General features: G+C 37.1%; 1 protein-coding gene and 1 long non-coding RNA gene across 2 annotated transcripts; both read right to left on the reverse strand.

Annotated features, from left to right (window-relative positions):
- Positions 1-1,766: 1,766 nt before the first annotated feature.
- LOC138872611 (uncharacterized) lies at positions 1,767-5,465 on the reverse strand. Its single transcript, XR_011401068.1, has 4 exons — positions 5,395-5,465; positions 4,953-5,175; positions 2,552-2,972; positions 1,767-2,222 (listed from the first exon to the last, which is right to left on the reverse strand). It is a non-coding gene; the product is annotated as an uncharacterized lncRNA (long non-coding RNA).
- Positions 5,466-6,020: 555 nt separating this feature from the next.
- On the reverse strand, positions 6,021-21,493 carry LOC104233726 (uncharacterized). Its single transcript, XM_009787165.2, has 15 exons — positions 21,341-21,493; positions 21,033-21,105; positions 19,263-19,798; positions 18,905-19,169; positions 13,786-14,081; positions 12,306-12,488; positions 11,378-12,112; positions 11,187-11,281; positions 11,040-11,099; positions 10,819-10,907; positions 9,144-9,746; positions 8,965-9,039; positions 8,153-8,223; positions 8,007-8,064; positions 6,021-7,230 (listed from the first exon to the last, which is right to left on the reverse strand). Exons 3-15 carry the CDS (start codon positions 19,676-19,678, stop codon positions 6,358-6,360), a joined length of 3,819 nt encoding a protein of 1,272 aa, XP_009785467.1. The 5' UTR covers positions 19,679-19,798; positions 21,033-21,105; positions 21,341-21,493; the 3' UTR covers positions 6,021-6,357.
- Between the last annotated feature and the right edge of the window lie 1,069 nt (positions 21,494-22,562).

Raw genomic sequence — 22,562 nt, forward strand, 5'->3', positions numbered from 1 at the left:
TTTACTGATATATTGTTGTTTTTGTTACACCAAATAGTGTATCAATGTAGTTTAATTTTGTAATGGCAGATTAAATAATATTTTATCAAGTTATTAATACGATGCCCCATATAAATTTACGTGTAGTTACCTTAACTAATCTAATTGTATAGTACATATAACTTAAATCTTTGAGTAAAAGAGGACTAATTTACTTGTCAAAGCGTTTTCAAATTAATCTTTTTTTAATATCTTTGCGAGCAATAATGACAAAGTAGAGTAAGATCGCTGAACAGCCTTTCAACGTGGCACTATATATTGGAAGTTGAAATCTTTCCAAAACCTTTTCTTATCGTATTCAACGGCGGGCCTACTACACAGACTGCAAATTAGCCACGTATTGGTCAATAAAACAACAAGGGCATTTAATAAATGCGTGAATGAATTGAGAAAATATCTCAATTATATTATTTTATTTTATACCCCCAACCACTTGGCAAACAATCGACTCAAAGGAGAAGCATCCAATTTTCTCCAATCTGAGTTTTCGTATTCTTCTTCTTATAAAAACAAGCTAGCAAAATTTGGACACCATTTTGCGCGATACTCTAAGACATTAGTGTATTTACTAAATGATAAGTGATCTACAATAATGAATTTAAATACTTTTCTAGGCATTTGAGTCAATTCATATTCTAATTCATACATTTGAGTTATTTTTGAGTATATATTACCAATGAAGCTTATTTAAGTTTTATCTAATTAAGAAAGATACAAGGATAACTAGAAAATATAAAATGGTAAAAACAAAAATGATTGAAATGATTTCGTTTCATAACTACTATTTACAATGCAAACTAGGATATTTATAAGGGAAATTACCAGCTATGTCCATTTATAAGTAGTTCATTATAAAAATTGATCAATTGATAAAATATTACTAATATTAGCCAACTAGCTATATGTAGCAAAAAAATATCAAATTTTTGCTTTTTTTGAGTGGGTGCTATTAGAATAGATTGGGCACAACTTAAAGAGCTTGAATCTCAATTTTGGGATGAATTTGAGGTGGTTTGAATTGAAAATTCGAAGTAAAAACTGAACATGAAAAAAATAATACGTGTATCACACTATGTATCATTGATGTATCACATATGTATCACATGTATACCCATATATACCTATGTGTGAGATACATGTGTGATACATGTGTCGCAAAAAACTTTTTGAACTCGATTTAATTATAAATTATGATACAAAACCAGTCCAAATCACCTCCAATCTTCCTCAAATTTTGTATATTGACTTATCTATATATTTTCAATGAATTTCAACAATACTCATTGAAAAAGTTCCTTTTTTGTTTAGATTTTTGGAATATTGTATATATTTTTATATTTCATCACCTTATTTGCTACCTCATCCATGAAATTTTCTTTCCGTCTTGTATCTAGTGATGCTAATCACGCTTAAAAATATGGAAGGTAATTTTTGCATGTGATTCTTTGAGGGAAAGAACCCTATTATTTGTTTTTTCAATTGTTGTTGGCTAGTTTTAGTAAGTCTATGACTAATGGCTAGAGGTTGGTAAGTTGAGATTTATTTGGGACATTTGTGTAAGTTTCCCTATTTATAATATTATTAGTTGTGTATTGAGAAGAATTAGAACATATTTTTTTCCTGCTCAAAATATGGCCAGATGCAAATGCATATTAGCTGGTTGCGTACCAGGATTTTTACACAAATAGCCGGCCATATTCATTATTTATTTTTTCCAGCCATATATATAGATTATACATTCATTATACATAATAATACACATATAATAAATAAATTATGCATATATTATACCTCCACCGGCTATTTTTAATTTAAGCGATTGAGTGGGCGGCTATTTGGGTTAATTCTTCTTGCATTACCTGCATTAGCATCTCAAAGATGTCCTTCCAGGTTGGGTTTTAGAGCTTGGAATGCAACAGCAGTACAGCACTAGCTTGGATGTTCTTATCCTTTCTTGAGAATTTCTTCATAGTTTAATTCTGGAACAAGTTGGAGTTCTTAAACTTCTTTACAAGCCTCTTCCAAGCTTTTTCCACCAATGGCATGGTCTAAATTTGACTTGTTTATCTTCAACCTCCTCTGGCATTATACCTCCTTTCCTTGGAAGGGCTCGACCTCCCTGGATTGGTATCACTCTCTCCTCCTTGGAACGATTCGACCTCGAATCAGGAAGTTGTAAACACCTACAAAAGCAAATAAGAACAAACTTAAGAATAGAGAAACTTAACCAAACAACAAGTACAACGCAAGAATAACACTAAATAATGTCAATACTAATTTCCTTCAGATTCTAACCTTTGTTTCCTAATTAAGCATTTGCTATATAACATCCATCATTGTAAATCGATGTTCATAAACGTACAAGTATAAAGTTCATTACCTTCTAAAATATCTTTGGTGCCTTAAGGAAGACCAAGTGCATAAGTAAACCAAAACATACATGCCATATTGATAGACGATACACATACCATACTTGGTCCTTTTACCAATTTAAACCCATCTCCTACCTTACCTCATATTATGGATTACACAATTGCAGCTTGATTTATCAGGAACTGCCAAAAAAGAATATCAACGACAGAATAAAAGATAGCAAGGTGGTTAATAGAGTTCTCGGGCCAACTCCCTTCATTTCACAAGTTGGTTTCTCCTCCCATGTTGTATCTTCAAGCCCTACACTTGGTTCAAGATCCTCAACATCCGCATCTTTAGTTCTTTCAATCTCCTTGGCAGCTACCTTGCTATTCATCCTCAAAGTCATTCCACAACTGATTGTCCCAAATCTCGCATCCTTCTCCTTGGAAACTTCTCAACACAATGGCCTCACTATCAATACTTTCTTCTTCATCCGTGGAATTCTTCGTCTTTTGGGGTTGATCACCTCCTTACGTTTGAATTTTCCTTCAAGGTCCCGCACAAAAGAAGTACATGCACTAAGGAAGGAATGAGTTAGTTTGCACATGAGTTCAGCTAGTCCATCTCTACATCACACAAACACCAACGCGTCAACTGCAATTAACAAATGAACACTTGTACTGTATCATGTCCTCCCCTCCTATTTGTGGATCGCCTCAAATACCCACCAGCCAAATACCCTTCCATCACTGCTCTATAAGTTTTTGTTGAGTGCCTCCATCACAAAAATGAATAACATGGATAATATAGGATTCTATTGCTCAAGCCCACTGTTCCCCCAAAAAGCCTATATGATTCCCGTCGACCATAATTGAAAATCTCATAACAGATATATAAAATGGTTCTACTGTCTCTAATTTTCTCTGCAACTACCCATAAACGAAGTCCAGAAAACCCAAATTCACATGGTCATTAGCCTTTTCCTGATAAAACTTGCATAATAGGTCCAACTACCTGACTCTAACTTGGAGTCAACACAACTCATTTGCAATCAAAGCCGTATCTATGTTTATCAGCGTTCTAGAAAAGCATTCATTAGCACCTTCTTGAGCCTAAGGATAGCACAACAACAACAACAAATACGACTCAGTCTCAAACAAGTTGGGGTCGGCTGTATGAATCCTCACTGACTAGGTTACTCCATTTAAATCAACTCGTGCTAATATTATTGCAAATACAAATACCCATCTAATTTTACCTTAATTTCACTTTTCGTATGTCGAATAAATTGCAGTAAATATACAGTCATACTTCTTTTATCCTAAAACCCTTACTCTTTTTTAAGAAAGGTAACATTGTATTAATCATCAGCACAAAGGATGTGCTGCGAGCCAATTTACAATTCCAAAAGGCAAAAGTATGTCCTTGTTCCTCTTACAAGGACTCTAGAAACTCTTGTAATGTTTCGGCTTCATCTATATAGTTTCCTTTACAACGAAAATCAAATAACAAAATACAATTCACCTTGATTCTATGAATTGTGCAAGTTGTATCTTCAAGGCACCTAATATTTCTTTCCTTCTAAACAGCCCACCATATGCATGCTAGGATTGTTTTCCGCCATTTCTTCTGCCTTACATTGCTTTCTACTTTGTTCCATCACCTAAAACCCTTCTCTCTATAGTGCTTCTCCATAGTTCAAATTTTTGGTTGACACCCTCGATGTTTTCATCAATTAGCACTACATATCAGTCAGTAGATAACATGCACCAAGGGATCTCATTTTGTATTGTGTTGGTTAGCTCATCCATAACTTGGGTAAACAAGTACAGGCTCAATGCCGATCCCTGGTATAAACCCAGGGTTACGTGCAACTCCATTGTATCTCCTAATGTTGTTCTCAAGTTAGCGATGGCTCTTATGAATTCTTTCCTTCTCCAACACCTACCAACGGACCTTTCTTGGTAATCTATCATATGCCTTATTTAGGTCGATGAACACCTTGTGCAGATCCTTCTTCATCTCATGATAAACTTCCATCAATCTCCTGGCAAAACTAAGTCTAAGAATAGCACCTTAGGAAAAATTTGTGCACATGCTACCCATTTCACTTGTAGGTCCAACGTTGAAGTAACTTCACTTTCCTTCTTTGGTACCACTTATCAGAAGGATACAACATCCCAATGTAATCCCACAAGTGGGGTCTAAGAGGGTAGTTTATACACTGACCATACCCCTACCTTGTGCAGGTAGAAAGGTTGTTTCCGATAAACCCTCTGCTCAAGGCAAGCATAAACACAGCAGTTTAGAAAAATACAATAGTAAAGAAGTCAAGGAAAAAGAAGCAATGACAACAACAAGATAATAATAGAACCGAAGCAAAAGCAATATCAGGTAGTAATAGACAATCTAAGAATAAGGAAATACAAGAATAATACTAAAACTACAGGAATGGGAATGAATTATCAGAAGGATGAAGGATGAATTTAGACTCTTTTCAAATTGTCCAGTAGCATGGAAAATGTAGTGTGTTTGCCTAATATATAAAACACTTTTACCTTGCATGGCAGAGAAGACTCCTGTAGTCTGGCAAATAGATAGCCAGCAGCAACTATTGCTGAAGCTGGTAGACTCTGACCCTGTCTTCCAGCAGCATCTGCAGTGGCTCTCTTTCTACCCTCCCACGCAATCTTTTCTGGTTATCCTCTGTATCACAGAGTGTCTAAGTAGAACCAAAGGCAACAAGTGTTGCAGTTCATCAATCTTACGGCTATTTCGGCTCTAGAAATATAGAAAATATAATCATTAAAATGGAAAAGAACATTTGCACTCAAAAAAACATGGTTGTGATCTACGGTTGTAGGTTCAAGTCACCATGTTACCATATAAAAAAAGAGCATAAATGCAGAACCTTCAGAGCATGCAAGACAGAATTCTAAAAGAGAAGATCCAAAATACAGCCAGACTGACTGATATAAAAGCAATAGAATAGAATGTTACCTCCACAGGACGATGTATCCCTAAATGCTAGTCGAGTTAAGATGACAGTTTTGCATAAAATTCAAGTGAAGAGGGAATCTGTCATCATACTCCAAATTAGAGCTAATACAAAACCATCCAGTTTAAACACAACGACCATACAGTAATACCGTGAAAGAAAGTAAATTTTGCATTGCCCATGATATACTTTTTTTTTTTTGACAATGTAACAGGTATGATTGTATTAATCAATCTTCAGCACAAAGATTGGCCATGATATACTTGAGGTGCATTTTGCTTGCTTCGATGTTAAAAATTCCTCGCAAATTGATATCCTGCAGACAGCAGGAGCACGTAATAGACAGCATGGAACTAGCAGGTCCATTTTAGCATTACAGGTTAGCTTCTTATAGTAAAAGATAGCAACAGAAACCACCAATAGGTCATCCATAATCCATGAGAGCCCAGCATAGAGCCACAAACCATAATTTGCAGAGTTCCTGAATCATATAAACGCCAAAAAAATGTGACCATGATAGCAAATGCATAATAGGCTAGATAGTAGAAGCAACACACCAAATAAGACAAAATGAACAACTAAACATATATAATTAGGCAACATTGAAACTCGTAATAGAAGGATGGGATGACTTAAATAAAGTGGTTTTATTGAACACTTACAATTTATGTACAAAGGACATCATTTCCCTTACCAGTACTGCTAAAATACAGTATTTCTATGGTACTATAACTATAGTACTATCTTAAGCGTTATACAAAATCTACAGTCAAAGTCGACAAGTTGAAAGGGACAAAACCAAAGGGGTCGGAGGGTTCACACAAGAATGAAGCAGCGTATGAGTATCTGAAAGAATATATAGCCCTAATTATGGACTGACGGGCACAGAAGCTGTCTGATAGTTACTCAATATTGATGTTTCTCCCAGACAACGGCAATCAACAGGAATTACAGCAAAAATGACTTCAGACCATCATATTCAAATCCGACAGATCGTCCATTGGAATCTCAAGGCCCATCAAGTCATTATGATCTTGTAATCCATCATCATCAAAGTTCAACCATGAGCCTATGTCCTGTCCCTGACCGTCAAGGTCATCAGGGACACCTAAAACATCCATTCCAGGGAGTTGCAGACCAGATAAATCAATGGGATCCTCTAATTCATCGAAGTCATAATCATTCTTATCTTTGATATTACTTGATTTCACTATTGAAGATCCTGGTACTTTAGGTTGCTCTGACATCTTGCCTAGAAGGCCATTGACAGAAGTGGATAATTGAGTAGTTTTCAGCTTAGTTTTCGTTTTAGGCTTTCTTTCTCCCTTAACATTGGAAGAGGAAGGTCGGCCAATCTTTATTGATCCACCACGCGATGATGCCTCTCTGCCATTTCCTTTTCCTTCTCGATCCCTCTCACTTCTCTTCCCTTTTGCACTGCTTGAAAGTGAACTCCCAACACCTGAAAAAGCACCAGAAGATGCACCAATGCTAGTACCAAGGACATCTTCCAACTCCCTACGCTTGACTCTACTTGCTTCAGAAGATAAATTGGCTTCACAAAGTATGTCCTGGCTTAGAGATGGGCTCTGCTGTGGGCTAAAATAAGATTTTGCAGCTTCACCGTCAGTGTTGGAATCTGTTTGTCCGTCACTATGGCGGGATATCGCAGAAAGGAACATATCCTTGTACAATGGCTCACTGAAGCAGCTCTTTCCTGTGACCTCAAATTCTTGGCACCGATCCAGAGTTCGCTTCACCAATGTTAAGGCAGCTTGCTTGGCCATTTTCCCAATAGCACCCTTCGCCCCGTGTGAATTTGGACCCCGACGACAACTCTGTCAAGACAAGACAATGTCAATGAATGATTTTTATGAGTTTAAGGACAACTTCACACTGAGACACTACAGACAATTTTGCTATCAACTACTAGAGGCAGTATGCAAGACTCAACACAATCTGTATACGAACTACAATGAAAAGAAGATAATATAAACGATGCTATTAGCAACTAAGATAAATGATAAACCAATGATAACCTAAATGATTGCAGAACAAGAGAGAACAAAAAGCATACACAAAGCAGAATAGCCTTTATGAAATCAATCGAGGGCTCTATGATGTCACAAAGATACAGACAGACTGACAGGGAGACACAGGGAGATTTCACTTTGTCCAACATTTATGTGCAATGAAATTATATGTAGAACACTGCAGACCCATCCACTGTCATATATAAGAAAATAAAGGCACCAGCGTGACTTTCGTTTCCTGCTTTTGCCTTGAAGCCAGAAATTAGATTGATATCAAGACATATTGTTTTTGGTTATAACATATATGGAAAGAAGAAGAAGCCGGAGATTGATTCCGAGAAAACTGCTCAGCAGAATTGAAAGGAAAGAAATATACATATAAACCCAGGGGGATATTTTTCCACAGTAATAAGGCACCTAAATCAACCATTAGATACTCAGAGTTCAAGGTCTTCTAAGAGGGGAGATAAACACTCACCCACAAAGATGGAAAGAGAAGTGCATATGATCCCTTGATATAAAATAAACAGATATCTCTGAACTCTGACCAGGAAAGGAACTGGTTAAAATTTTCAACCTACCATATATTTCTTGTATGCCATTTCCACAAGTTTGTCAAGAGCATGCTGTTCGAACTCCCTATAAGACAATTAAATGCTTGAGTTATTATCTCAATAAATGGGGTTGAGCAAGGATCAAGGTTATGCATCTGAAAGAAGCATAATACTTTTCTTGAAACTCTCTCGTCTCTGCAGCTGAATTCAACAGCTTTTCCAGCATCTCTTTCTTCTTAGAAACCTATGCAACAAGCAATCACATAAGAAAAGCTGCACGCAGAAACAATGTAAATAGGTTGCACAAACTATATCATGATACACAAAAAGAGCAAAAACTCTTATTCCAAACAAGGACAAAACACCAATAAAATAATATAAGACAGCAGGGTGATAAGCACAGGTACTACAGTGGTTCTCACACCCCAACTGCACTAACCAACATACATAGGGACAATAGGAGAAGGAAACAACTTAAATTTCAGGTCTATACGACTCTCAAGAGGAGGAAGCAATAGGCTCTAATAAAGTTAAAGGAAAAGCTTCCACTCTAGAATATGTAGCTTCCCTCCTTCTGAGTGAGAAGTTCATATCCTTTTTCCTAAAACACCTTTGCTCTTCTACTTCAGACACATTTGGCATGGTGCTAGAACCTTGTTCAGAGATGCTTTTGTTGCACTGACCCATATTTAGATACTCAAATCAAAATTGAGAGCATTCAAGAAACTTCCCCAGCTCATTGAGAACGCTCATTCAAAGAGCACTCCTTGAAGAGGTATCAACCCCCATGTTAAATATCCAATACTCTCTCAGTAAGTGATGAAAGAATGTGCATAGACATAGGTTCAAAGCCGATTCACGTTTGGTCTAGCAGCAGTTGGCTCAACAAATCAAGAAAAGCGAGAGGAACACTGAGCAAGAGACAAGGACAGAGGACAGAGAAGAGACATTACTTAAGAATGTACTAATTCGGAATAAGATTTACCATTTCCTGGTGCTTCTCATCCAATCTACTCATGTCCCCGCTGATTTCTCCATCCCCTGTATGTGCTAAATCAGACTGCATCGACCATAAGCAATTAGCATACCAAGGAACAGTAAATCAAGGTGAGGGCACAAACAGAACTATCACCATACAACATATTGAGGATCCTTGAAACCTACCTCCATTTGCGGATATATTCCAATACAGTGAATCTCAAGAAGAAGTTTCTCATCAATAGACATCTCACTATACTGATACTCAGAACAGACAAAGTCAGGTGTGGTTTGCTGCTGTGGAAGTAAACATTTTTGTGAATGGTCATAGTTTAAAAAATCCCCATTGTCTGAGGGGGATGTAATGTTATTATATGCCATGACTTGCTCCAGATTATCAAAGGGACCCCCACTGGCAGTTATCATGTATCTATTAGAGGCAGGGTATTTGGAAGTTTCACTGTCATATAATATTTGTACACAAGAAGTATCTGATTCGGAATTCATTTCCATTTCAAATCCAGATTGATAACTATCGGAACTAAGATCTTCATTTCCACTGCAATAAAGATCTTCAGGTATTAGAGCTGCCATCACTCTTTGGTACAAGGAAATATCCTTAGGTTTATTCTTTTCAGAGACCATACGGTCTAGGGTACTTTCAAGACACTGTGTTTTATTTATATTTCCCCCAAACTCATTCAACCCAAAACCATTTGGGACTAAACTGGAACCATCAGCATCAAAAGGGTCAGAGACTGGTCCTGCCAGATTGGTCTCATGATTTACCTGTTAAGAGCAGAACACTGAATATTAGTGCATCTCTCAAAAATTATAACCAGAGGAATGGCCAGTCTGATGATATTTAAGCAACTCCAACATCTTTCAAAAAAAAAAAGCATGTACGCCCCCTCCCATAAGCCGAGAAAAAATGCACTAATGGGACAAGATGGCCCATAAGGACCTGGTAGGGGAAAGTCAAAAAGCATGCGAAACTGGAGCATAAGAATTTTTATAATAAAATATTCTCTCTTCAAAGAATTCTTAAGAATACAAAAATAGAAGCCTCCAGGCGTGAAAGTATCATAAAGAAATGAAAAGAAAAGAATTGATTGCTCGTAAAAGACTGGTAGCATGGCCAACCTAAGTACCTCCCACCCACCCATCCCCCTTCCAAACAGAAAGAATAAAAAAGTGGCCATCTTACATGTGTTAAATAAGAAAATAAGCTCGATAAGTTTAAGGACAAACTATGATAGCAGTAAACACTGTGGACCAGCTCAGCTCTAGTTCAACTTCACATGCACTTGGTACTCATAATAAAAGATATTAAACGATCTCAACATGATTTGCTGCTCCACTTCTATTTGATTTTCTATAACCAAACAAATGACAAACTAGAAAAATGAAATAGCAATGCTTTCCTGGTTTGTTACTTCAAGAGAGAATTTATAATATAACCTTAGCAAAATCAATTATAATAACTACAAGATGGAGGCAAAGACAACCACCATTCCACTCCATAAAGAAAAGAAATACGGTCTGTTGAAGGGAATAAAAGGACGTATTATGACTAACCAAATTATAGAAATGATAATAGGCAAGTAAGGGACTTCCCAAGTTACTCTCCCCCCCCCCCGGAAACCTAAGAAATGCAAATACTCAGGCCAAAATTTTCCAATTTACATGCCACCAGAAAGCACAAGGCTAATATCTGTCAGTTAAGAAGTGGATACGGACAGGAACCTTTGCAATTATAGTCATAGCTAGATATTTTTGTAGATTGCTAGCAAATCCCAGAAGTCAACCATGTATAATAGGCAAATATTATACACATTTACAAGACAAAACGGGCTATTACCTGCTGCCTTAAAAAGGCTATATCTATTTCTGATATAAATCGAAAAAGTGGCTCCATCTGCTTCCAGAATAAGCTAGAGAGGGCTTGAGCTGCATTAAATATAGGTCCATCAAAAAAATCTTCTCAAACAAACATAAATTGAACATGACCGATTAGTGCTGCAAAGATAGATTTTTTAGCAGGAAAACAAAAGCAGAAGGGGGTCGAGAGTGTAAATGTACCAGTGTTGGTAACAGCACTTGCAGCAGCCAGAAGCTCTTCATGCCCATCATCTGAACCAACTAAGAGAAATAAAAAGAGAAGTGAATAACCAAAGAGGAGAATGACTCAACACCTACACAATTCAGCTACCTTGCTGCTATAACTACCTAGAAAATCAGCTGAGCCATTCATTGTGGCTTGTTTCTGTCGTTTGTAAGCCTTGCGATCAGCGAGCTTTCTGGTAGGAGGTCGGCCTGCTTTGCTGCATAAATAGTCACATAAATGAAGAATAGTTATTCCACTGGCATTAAAATGGCAGAAAAGACCCAACCATCAAAATAAGGAGATAAGGTTCAACCTTTCAGTCTTATCAAGACCATGTCTAGAGCTTCTGAGTTGTTTTGCGGTTCCAACAATTCCAAGCTTCCCAACCATCAAGGGCATTGGTGTCCTAGTGGAGGTAAACCCCCTTCCAGTCCTCCCTTGCCTACGAATACCATCTCCATGGTCTTCCCCACTACCCCTCTTACTTTTCTTTGGTGGGAGCAGCAAAGACATCTTCTGAACATGGACCCCAGCTTTTTCATCCACCTCATCAGACTTGTTGCTCCTGTCCTTGGACTTAATCTCAGCAGTTCCGGACTCCTCACTTTCAGAAGCAGCTGAAGAGAAGTGATCGCTTTTTAATTTGACTTGTTGAGGGGAAGAACCAGAAAGACGCTTTCCATTACTGAGAACATCACTTGTGCTATCAAGAGAAGGGATTTCATCATTATTGGGAACGATAGGAAAATTAGCCCTTCTTGCTGGTCGAGAGATCTTCTGCGGCCTTTGGCTGGCCCACTGAGCAACAGGTGGTGATGACGACCTCATAGAAGGGTTGCGTTTACGATTGCCTGTCCCGACCGCAGATGGGTATCTGCTTGTGCAGTGAGAGACTTCCCAATCATTAGCAGCAGATGCCTGCTGAACTAGTGGAGACAATTTCGGTGAAACGCCTGAAACAGATCGCGGAGCACGAGCAGCAGAATTCATTTTCGTACTTGAAGTAGGACTAGTAGACGTAAATTCTCGGGCAGCTGCCTTCGTTTTACTACATATATAAATAGAATAAAATGAACATCTGAAGAACATAAAATTACGAGAGGAAAATAAAACCTAAAAAGGATATCACTCATAACAAGGATTTCAAAAGCATAAGAGCGAAGATGAAATTGCAAAAGCTACATCGTACAGTCAACAAAAATGAACAAGAAAGGAAGTATAAAAAAGGTTGCATCCCATACTTTTTGATAGCTCTAATTTTCACCCTTTCTTTTTCTGAACCAATAGGGCGATCTCTTCTATCGATAAGATGGAGACTGCTATCTTGGTCAACCTTAGACATGGAAGAACGCACTTCTAAAGGCGCTTTCTGCAATACACCATCAGCTTTTCCAATTCCAACACCTCCTGGAGCAACTCCATGTCTACTTGCCGGAAAAAAAAAAGTCAGTTCAGAGTGAAAAACAAGTCTACTTCTTATGAGTTACGCAATCACAAGAATGATCTTGAACAACAAAGGAAAGAAAGATTACAAGTGGGCGCAATTGATTATTGGCATTTGGTATTTTCTCTCACTAACCAAATGATTATAACTTTTATTCTTTTACACTTCCTATAGAAAATTATGATACTACCTCTTTTAAAAAAAAAATTGAGAAGGTAACATAGTAGTATATATATATATTAAACAGGGATTACACAAAGCAGTGTAGTTCTATATAATTACAAGGAGAATTGAAGCCTGAGTTCCTAGCGCTTAAACTATCATAAGTAATCTAAAATCTCATAAATGGACTTGGCTTCTTGTAAGTACTCCTGTTCACACCAGAAATAAAAGAGAACTAGACAGTTCATCTTCAGTTTCCGAATGGAACTTCTATTATCTTCAAAACATCTCTGATTTCTCTCTTTCCAAATTGTCCGCCAGATGCAAGCTGGGAAAAGCTTCCATCTCTCTTTGTGTCCCGAAAGGCTACCACCTCTCTTTTAATCTCAACTACAACTTATTATATCCCAATAATCTACCTGTGAGATAGAGAAAGCAAGTTGCTAAACAAGTATTCCATCTTGACTTCGGTTCTCAATACTTAATTTAGAAAGAAAAAAGCTTGTCCAAATTCAAAGTAGACCTACTTGATGTTTCCAGCACAATAGGCACACTGAGTGGTAAAACTTACCACTCTCTTAAATTGATATCTATATCTGAAGAAAAAATATATAGCAACATGGGATACAAATCATGGTTGAAGCAGACAAACAAATTAATAAACAAGCAAATTGAGAGTTCAGTTTAACCCCAATATGGTGAAAGGACTATCTTTCCTCCTTTGGTCTGATTCAGTCCCCCCTTCTGCATATGAACCCACAAGGACGCTCTGCTGCAAATTACAAGGAGACACTGCCCAAATATGCAAATAATTGTTTTCTCTGGCAAACCACTCCTTGGGGGGCTAGGAAGCTCCAATTTCTACTTCTACTATAGGATTTGATGCTCTTTGGATCAGTGCTCCTAATATAATTGTGTAACAAGGTAGTTTCTCAGATAAAAAGTGCTTCCAAACAATACCTCAACCATAGCAAAAAAAGGTAATATACCAATAGAACCTTAACGATTCATATACGTCTATAAGTTTTCACAGCAAAAGGGTAGGTAGAGACATATCATAATCTAAACACATCAAAGTTGGAGGTAAAATTTGACATTGATACTTGGTACAACACCTGAAGCCATGGGTATCATTAAACCTCAAATTGCCATCAGCTATAAGACGTGACTGCAGTCCTTGCTTTGGTTCCCTGTGGCCATCAATAGGTTTTGATGTTGAGGAGCCTCCAGTAGTATCTGGTTTTATTCCAGAACGTTTCTTTTTCATCTTAGACTTCTCCCAGCCCTCTACAGCAATGGATGATGTATGTTCCTCTCCCTGAACTGTGCTACCATTTGGAAGTCTCAATATCTCCCTATCTCTATCCATATTCCCAGATGGCCTTGATGGAGTGCTCGCTCGTACCTCCGGCTAAATTAACAAAACATATCCATCAGTCTTGAGGATGTAAGAACTGATTACATGCACACGGTTGATGAATGAAAATGGATAAATTGAGTAGAAGGAACATGTTCTACTAAAAAAATATGATTCCCTACAAAAGACACCTAAGTTAGACGAAAATAAAAGAACTACCCATCAAGTATAAAATGTAATAGCCCCAGCCCAAGCATGCTTTAAAAGTTATCGAAGTAACTTGTTGAACTAACAAGAACTTATGTAATGTGGGGACAACATTTTGTTTCTCCCACGAGAAAGAAGGAAATCATGTTATGTTCTTTTCCTAATTGGGAATATAAGGAAGCGGTATATGTGTGCACTTTTTGAGATTAAATTGATTGTAAGGATTTGAATAATACGTTCATGAATTTTTTATTTCCTTAAGCAGTACCAGAAAAGAAGTAGGGAGTAAGTATCAATGTTAAAGAGTATTCAAATTTATTGATAACAAAAAAACAACATAGAATAATGAGTCTCGTTATTTAATACTCCCTCTGTTCCAGTTTACGTGAACCTATTTCCTTTTTGGTCCGTTCCAAAAAGAATGACCCCTTTCTAAATTTGGTAACAATTTAGCTTAAACTTACAATTCTACCCTTAATGAGAAGCTTTTATAACCACACAAATACTCTGGGCTCCTTTTTGACTTGTTTAGGACCACAAATTCTAAAAGTCTTTATTTTTTCTTAAACTCCGTGCCCAGTCAAACAGGTTCACATAAATTGGAACGGCGGGAGTAAGAAAATAAGAGTGTTAAAAGTACTTACTGGGTAACTACTGAAAGTTCTAAAATTTTATGAACCTTAGCCGACTGAGCCAATTTTAACATCCGAACTGCCACTATAATATAACTAGACTACATTTTATACCATTAATTATGTTAGAACACTTGTTGGCTCGCATACCAGTTCAAATAAGAAGTTGTTGCCACCTCAATAATTGTGGTCCAATAGGAGTTAAGCTCTAGCCATCAGACCTCCAAAGTCCTTACCATTTAAACCCTACAAAGGAGGATTCCATGGTGAGTATGACGAAAACAGAATACTTGGAGTGCCAAGTTCAGTGATGGGAGCATGTTCTTCATAAAAAAAAGTTCAGTGATGGGAGCATGTAGCCGAAATGGATGTGAAGCTCGATACACAAGTCATCCTCAAGAGAGTTCCAAATATCTTGGGTCTGTAATCCAAAGTGACGAGGAGATTGACGAGGATGTTACACATCGTATTGGAGAGGGGTAGATGAAACGGAGGCTCACTTCTGGTATTGTGGGTGATAAGAATGTGCCACCAAGACTAAAGGGAAAGTTCTACATAGTGGTGGTAAGACCATATGGGACTGAGTGCAGGCCAATTAAGAAATCCCATCTCCAAAAGATGAGAGTAGTAGAAATGAGGATGTTGAAATGAATGTGTGGTCATACCCAAAAAGATAAGATTAGGAATGAAGTTATCAGGGACAAGATGGGAGTAGCACATGTGGAGGACAAGTCGGGAGTCGAGGTTGAGATTGTTCGTGCATGTGAAGAGGCGAGGAAGGGTAAAGGTAGGCCAAAGAAGTACTGGGGAGAGGTGATTAGAAAGGACATGGCATTGCTTCAGCTTACCGAGGACATGACTCTCGATAGGAAGGTGTGGAGGTCAAGAATTAAGGTTGAAGGTTAACTGGTAGTCGAAAGTTTCTCCTCATCTTACCAGTATTATTAGTACTAGTCTTGTATTATCATTACTCGTTGTGTCGTTTGTTTCCATTATCTTATTAACTTCTTGTTGCTATTGTTGGTTGCTTTCCTTTCATTGTTCCTCGAGCCGAGGGTCTATCGGAAATAGCCTCTCCACCTCCACAAGGTATTGGTAAGGTCTGCATACACATTACCCTCCCCCACCCCACTTGTAGGATTATAATGGGTTTTTTTGTTGTTGTTGTTAAAGGAGCCTCACATTGGAGCAGTGTTTGAAAAAGCGATCACTTCGTCGCTTTAAGCGCGAAGCGACCAGCCATCGCTTTTCCCAACCTGAGGCGACTCGACCATGTGAAGCGTGCGCTTCAATTGAAAAAGCGACACTGGCTTCTGTTAAGAGGGGCCTTTTTTAAATAAAAAAAAAAGTTTGGGTCTATTTTTTATTATACAAAAGAGACCCCTAAGACCAAAATTGACCATTTCTCTCTTCTTTGATCGACATTGCTGCTGCTAGGGTTTCAACTTCCTCCATCCAGTCCAGGTAATTTTTCTTCTTCTCATTTTTTTCTTTCTTCTTTCTTTCTTCTTCTTGTTCCCGTCCAGCGTCTGCTCTTTTTTTCTTTCTTTTTCCTTCTTTCTTCCTTCTTCTTCTTCTCTTCTCTTTTTCACTTTTTCTCGTTCAGCGTCTGCACAGCTAGGGCAGGCGCTATTTTCTTTTTCTTTTTTCCCTTTTATTCTTCTTAGTTTTAATATGTATTTTAGTTTATAAAATTACTTATTATATATATATATATATGTGTGTGTGTGTGTGTTATATTTTTCGGTTTATTTGATTTTTTAATGTGTATTTCAGTTTATAAAATGAATTATTTTATATATGTTATATTTTCAGTTTATTTGATTAATTTTATATGTATTTCAGTTTAGAAAATTAATTATTATTATATATATATATATATATAAATTAATTATTATATATATATATATATATGTTACATTTTAGTTTATTTGATTTTTTCAAAGTGTAATTCAGTTTATAAACTAATTATTATATATATTATATGTATTTTAAGAATTGCGCTTCACTTTAATGAAGCGTGTGCTTCGCTTTTGAAGCGAGGCGAGCCCCTGTCGCTTTTTTGCGCTTCGCGCTCCCAAAAACACTACGTTGGAGAGGGTTTTGCAAGCCCATTCTATCTTAAGTTTTCTTTCTTTACCTTTATATAGATATGTGGAGTTTCCTTTAGAAAACACAAAATAAATTTTATATTTCAATACGATATACCTAATTATACTTTGACATGTATAAATAGCAAAAGTATAAGGAATTATACTATTTACTAGTGGAGCATTTGCACGAAAAACTCTCGTCTTTAGGAGCGACTTACTCTCGATATCTAATATTTGTATAGATTGATCACAGTATTGAGTATTGAAATCACTGCATCGAATGTTTAAGCTCGGATCTGAACTAAGTGGACCCCTAACCTTTTAAAAGTAAACCCCCCCCCCACCCAATAATGCATGTTTCAAGTGTTCAAAGCGCATAAACACAAAATTTAAATGTTCTTTTGTGAACTTGTGCTTATGGAAACGAATGAGTATGAGTGTCCCTTTATGAATTTTATGACTACCATTCTGACATATGATACTTATGTTGATGTTTATACGTTCTATGACGACTCACGAAATATGAATGAAAGAAATGAGATTTGAATAATTTGATGTCCACCTATGACGGGTATGTTCACGATTAAGCCCGAGGGCTGTATTTTTTTTGAAAGGAAAATGCTTAAGCCCAAGGGGTTGTATTGGCAAGGTGACTGAGAGGATATTCGTCTAATGAGTAGTACGTGGTGACATTTATCTAGAAATGACACGTGCCGGTATCGGGACATGGCTATGATCAAGTTTATCCACCTGGAATACCAATGGTGCATGCGTGTTTCTGGGTCTTGCTACCAAACCTTAGCCTACTCATACGGTTTATGGGTCGGTGTAGTCCTAGCAGATAGGATGACTGATCGTACATCATGATATACATGTGGCAAATGTCAGTGTCTAGTAGGAACCTTCCCAAAAATGAGAAAAAAATATCTTTATGGCCTACAAACAGCAATGGATTTTAAAAAAAGTCTATTAAATGATTTACCAGGTGTTTATTGTTTTGAGATTTTATTGATGGAAATGAGAAATGTGACTTCGATATTAAAGAGCATGTTTTCTTAAAATACTAATCCCACCTTTTTTTGGGAGGTCTGTGAGACTTACTAGGGACGTATGTAGTCACTTATCTTTGTGCTCTACAAGTTCAGGTATCGCAACAGAGGTCACTAGTTGAGCACCAACTACATACTTTGGGTTGCGAGCCCCGCACTAGAGTTGTGGAGCCTTCTTTTGTCATTTTCTTCCATTATTATTACATGTCAGACTATGTCTCATTTCTCTATATATGTTATGTATTCCATAGAAGCTGCCTTGACACTGTGGGTTGGCAATATAACTGAATGATGTCCCACGTTGAGGCTTATTGTAGATATGTTATGCCTTCAAGGCCTTTTTATGAGCATACTATATTTTATTAAAGCATTGATCGATAGCAACGGGTCGTTTGGGACCCAATGCATGTTACATTGATGGATGTTACTACGAGGTTAAGGGTTTGCTCGACGGACTCCAAGCTTGTTAGGTGATGGTCATGACCCCTAGTTTGGGTCGTGACATAAAAAGATTACATATCCCTTCAAAAGCTCGTATTTCTGTACTTCCTCAAATGTATGAAATCTTACATGCATAGACCAGGAAAGTATCTGAAAAACACTTCACAATGAGCTCAACATTACATAAGCAAGTTAAACAAGGCAGACTCAATCCTAACACTCAACAACATCCAAATCCATTCGCTTTTTTGATATCCTCAACCAGATCTCATGGTGTAATCACAAACAAATCAGGAAAGGTTAATGTCACTTCTCTACGTTATTCATAACTCCTTACGCAATAATAGGAGATGCATCAAAAAGAGAATCTTAACTAGGAAGTATGAATTTAACGGAAAATATAAATTCAGAAATACTGTATAAAGTTATAAAAGGATGCAATGAAAGACACAAACCCTCAAATCCACCATAGAAGTTCGAGTGCGCTTATTTGGAACAGAATTCTTAGTCCTTTCTTCGGACTTCTGTAGCTCTAACTCATAACCACTCTGGGTCCCTAATTTAGCAATGCCTGCACCAGAAACTGAGCGGTCACTTGGATATAACACATTGGGTCGTTCATTCGATAAGACGTCTGATCGAGATCGCTTCCTTGATGGAATGCTTGGAAAGCATTTGTTGATCACAGATAAAGATTCAGTGAATATCTTTACACGTTCCCTGATATTTCATGAAAAATGTATGAGTGCAAATCTTTATCCAAGTTGACCAGATAAAAAATAAACCAATAGAGCAAATTATCGTAATAACTACCTAGCTTTAGTGCAGCTTTCCCGAAGACCAGCCTTCAGCCGCCTGGCTTCCTCTGGGAAGGGCGAAGAGGACAGTTTGCCTTTAGAAGACACCAGAGGAGAATCCTCTACTGGCATGCCTAAAGCTAAACTTGCGAGTCGCTTGAAATCAATGTGCCTATTAAGCTTGTGCTCTGTCACCATTGCTTTTGGATCAAAACGTAAGCACTGAAAAAAGTTAGTGACATCTGTTTGTGTTATCGTTGAAGTACTTCTTGTCATATTAGGTAGAGTAGATAAGATTGGATTCTCCATGTTCTCACGGAAGCTACCCGACCTATCCAATGAAGCAGATGCATATGACCCACGCTGCCCCGAGGCATACAATGGCCTATCTGGGCTACTAGAAGATAGATTAAATTTGCTAGATGCTGACATGGCATCAGCTTGAACACGCTCTTCGTGTTACCCACCCAACTGACACAGAGGTGCATGGCAATAATCTACAACCAGAATGCATGAAACCCAGCTCAATCTCCTAATAATGATGGTTACAACCTGCAAGGATACCGTAATGGCATCAGAAGAGTCCACAAAGACCATTAATAAGACCAAAACAACAACAACGAACCCAGTGTATTCCCATAAAAAGACCATTAATAAAACCGAACATAAATAACTAGTTCCAGACTAACATTAGGTGCAAAGTAATAGAACAATTTGTTAAGATGAAGGAGTTTAAATGTATATAACAAAGTTTGAACATGTATCCATACTGAAACACAAGTGGCAAAGAAGCCAAAAGAGATCAACCATAATGAAGAATCATCTCAATTGCATAATAACCATTTAAAGTGGTATTTAAGTCATCAGATGACAAACTACACTACGATGTAATCAGGTTCAATATGTGTAACCATGGATTTCCAGAAAGATACAAGCAAGAAGATAAACACTCATAAATGTAGAAACCATCAGTTATAAGCTCAATAAAATAAGGATTTAGGGTGTGTTTGGTATGAAGGAAAATATTTTTCTAGAAAATGTTTTCATAAAAAAAGAGTGGTTTTATCACTTATTTTCCCTTGTTTGGTTGGTGAGTACAAAAATTTTTCTGGAAAATATTTTCTAGTGTTTGGTTAGAGAGTAGAAAATATTTTTTATGCTACTCTCTTCACACCCCTTCAATAAAGTACTCCTTTTTCAAGTATTTCAAGCCGACAAAGAGCTAAAATGCCCATCAATGGAGAGAGAGAAAGAGCTAAAACGCCCATCAATGGAGAGAGAAAAAAAGAAGGGGTTCACATCTAAATATTGAATAGTAAGAAGATGTTGCAAGACTGCACCTTTGAGTAGACGAGCTAAATTAGTTGATGAATTTACGCCTATCAATAATCTATTGCTAATAATTTTGATCCTTTTCGTTCGACCAGCACGTGCATCAGTGCAATAAACATTGTATTCAGTCTCTCTCTCTCTCTCCCTCCCTCCCTCTCTCCTTATTCATCAAGTAGGGGAGACATTTCAGACAATCTTGCCACTACTTTAGCTTTCTACTTTGGACCATTCCACCAATTGAAAATCAAAAGCTCTACTAATAAATCTTCTATGATCAAAACAAATCATCAACCTTCAAATCAAATGCTCAGCTTTGACACCCACGATTTTTGATACTCTTACTACTTAGCTCGAGCAGAATGTCAAAAATAATAATCTCCAGCAACATCAACAAACCAATAACTTCTACAAATTTACTAAAAGATCATCAGATAAAAAAATTAATTCTTTTTACCTCGTAGCTTGCACTATACACATACAAAAACCCGAAAAAACGTCTGATCTGAACAACCTTGTATACCAAAATTCTGAAATGAACAATAAAACACATCAGAATTTGCCTTAGCTCGGGTTCAATTAGGGTTTTGAAAGTTTCGAATTCTAAGATAGTTACCCAAATAATTTATATCAAAAAAATCTGATACACAGTCAATAAGAAAATAAATATCCAAATACAATTTTGTGTGTCATAAATTTTGTTATTTACATAAATGCTTGAAACGAATATATTTCAAGAGGAGACGAAAGAGAAGAACAGTTTACATAGATGAACGTCGTCGTTGATCGGAGTCGGGGAGGGTCGGTCGAGAAATAACGCGGATCGTTTTTGTTGTTTCGTCACCGGATTTTAGCCCGCTTTTGATTTGAGCCCGAACCAAATTTCTGCCTAATTTAATTAATTTTACGGGACGAATTGTACAAATAGCCATTTTTAGGGGGGTGAGGTGTACAAATAGTGTGGGATGGTCTTGAATTCTTGTCCTAGGGGCATAACTTCAAATTTAACTTATGTTGTCCCTCCCTTATTCCGTAAGTAACACTTTTAATTTTGACCTTAAATAAGCTTATGCCTCGTGGGAAAAGGCGGGATCAAAAGTTAAAGACCACATCAAAAATATCATATTTATATAATTTTTTATTTTTTAAGAAAGTTAGAATACTTGAAATTTATTTAAAAAAATAAAGTCTAGCCGTCTCAAAAAATCAAAGGTAGTTTTGGCAGTTCAAACTTCACATTCACGTATGAAGTTTGGCACTAGCAGTTCAAGACACCAGGCACGAAGGTCTGAAGTTTGAAATTTGTCAAAATTAACTAAACTCTAAATAACTTTTAAAAGTTAGATATGCAGGTATTAAACAAGGGAGAAATTCAAAAATAGCCAGATTTACAATTGGTCTTTCAAAAATATCCCAGTTTCAAAAGTAATCGAAATTTAGCCACTTTGCATGTAAAGATAAATTTGAGCGAAAATACTGTTCAAACCCAAAAAATACGCCAGTATATTATACTGGAGTTCCAGCATAAGTATGCTTGAACTCCAGCATATTATACTGGAGTTCCAGGATAAGTATGCTGGAACTCCAGCATAATATGATGGAGTTCCAGCATAAGTACACTAGAACTCCAGCATAATATACTGAAGTTTCAGCAAGTATAATTGTCCAGTATAATATACTGGAGTTTGGAGCACCGGTGCTCCAGTCTCCAGTATATTATACTGGAGTCAGCAAAGTATATCAGTCCAGTATAATATGTTGGAGCTCATACACAGGTGCACCGAACTCCAGTATATTATGCTGGATCGGTCTCTGTTTCAGCAAAATAGTGGTTATTTTTCATTGACTTTGTAAATGCTGGCTATTTTTGAATGACCAGTCCGAAAACTGGTTATACCGTGCTATTTTTACATTAAACAAGGATGCTAAAAGCGGCTACCTAGTATCACTTCTACAATCTTACAAGCGGCTTTGTACATTTTGGTCC

The sequence above is a fragment of the Nicotiana sylvestris genome, chromosome 7 (assembly GCF_000393655.2).
Source record: "Nicotiana sylvestris chromosome 7, ASM39365v2, whole genome shotgun sequence".
In the NCBI taxonomy this organism is placed as follows: domain Eukaryota; kingdom Viridiplantae; phylum Streptophyta; class Magnoliopsida; order Solanales; family Solanaceae; genus Nicotiana; species Nicotiana sylvestris.

Coding starts and splice junctions, on each gene's coding strand:
- LOC104233726 (XM_009787165.2), bottom strand. CDS start 19,678: ATGTCAGCATCTAGCAAATTTAATCTATCTTCTAGTAGCCCAGATAGG. Junction 8,224..8,964: donor ATGAGAAGCACCAGGAAATG/GTAAATCTTATT, acceptor CTTGTTGCATAG/GTTTCTAAGAAGAAAGAGAT. Junction 7,231..8,006: donor TGGCATACAAGAAATATATG/GTAGGTTGAAAA, acceptor TTGTCTTGACAG/AGTTGTCGTCGGGGTCCAAA.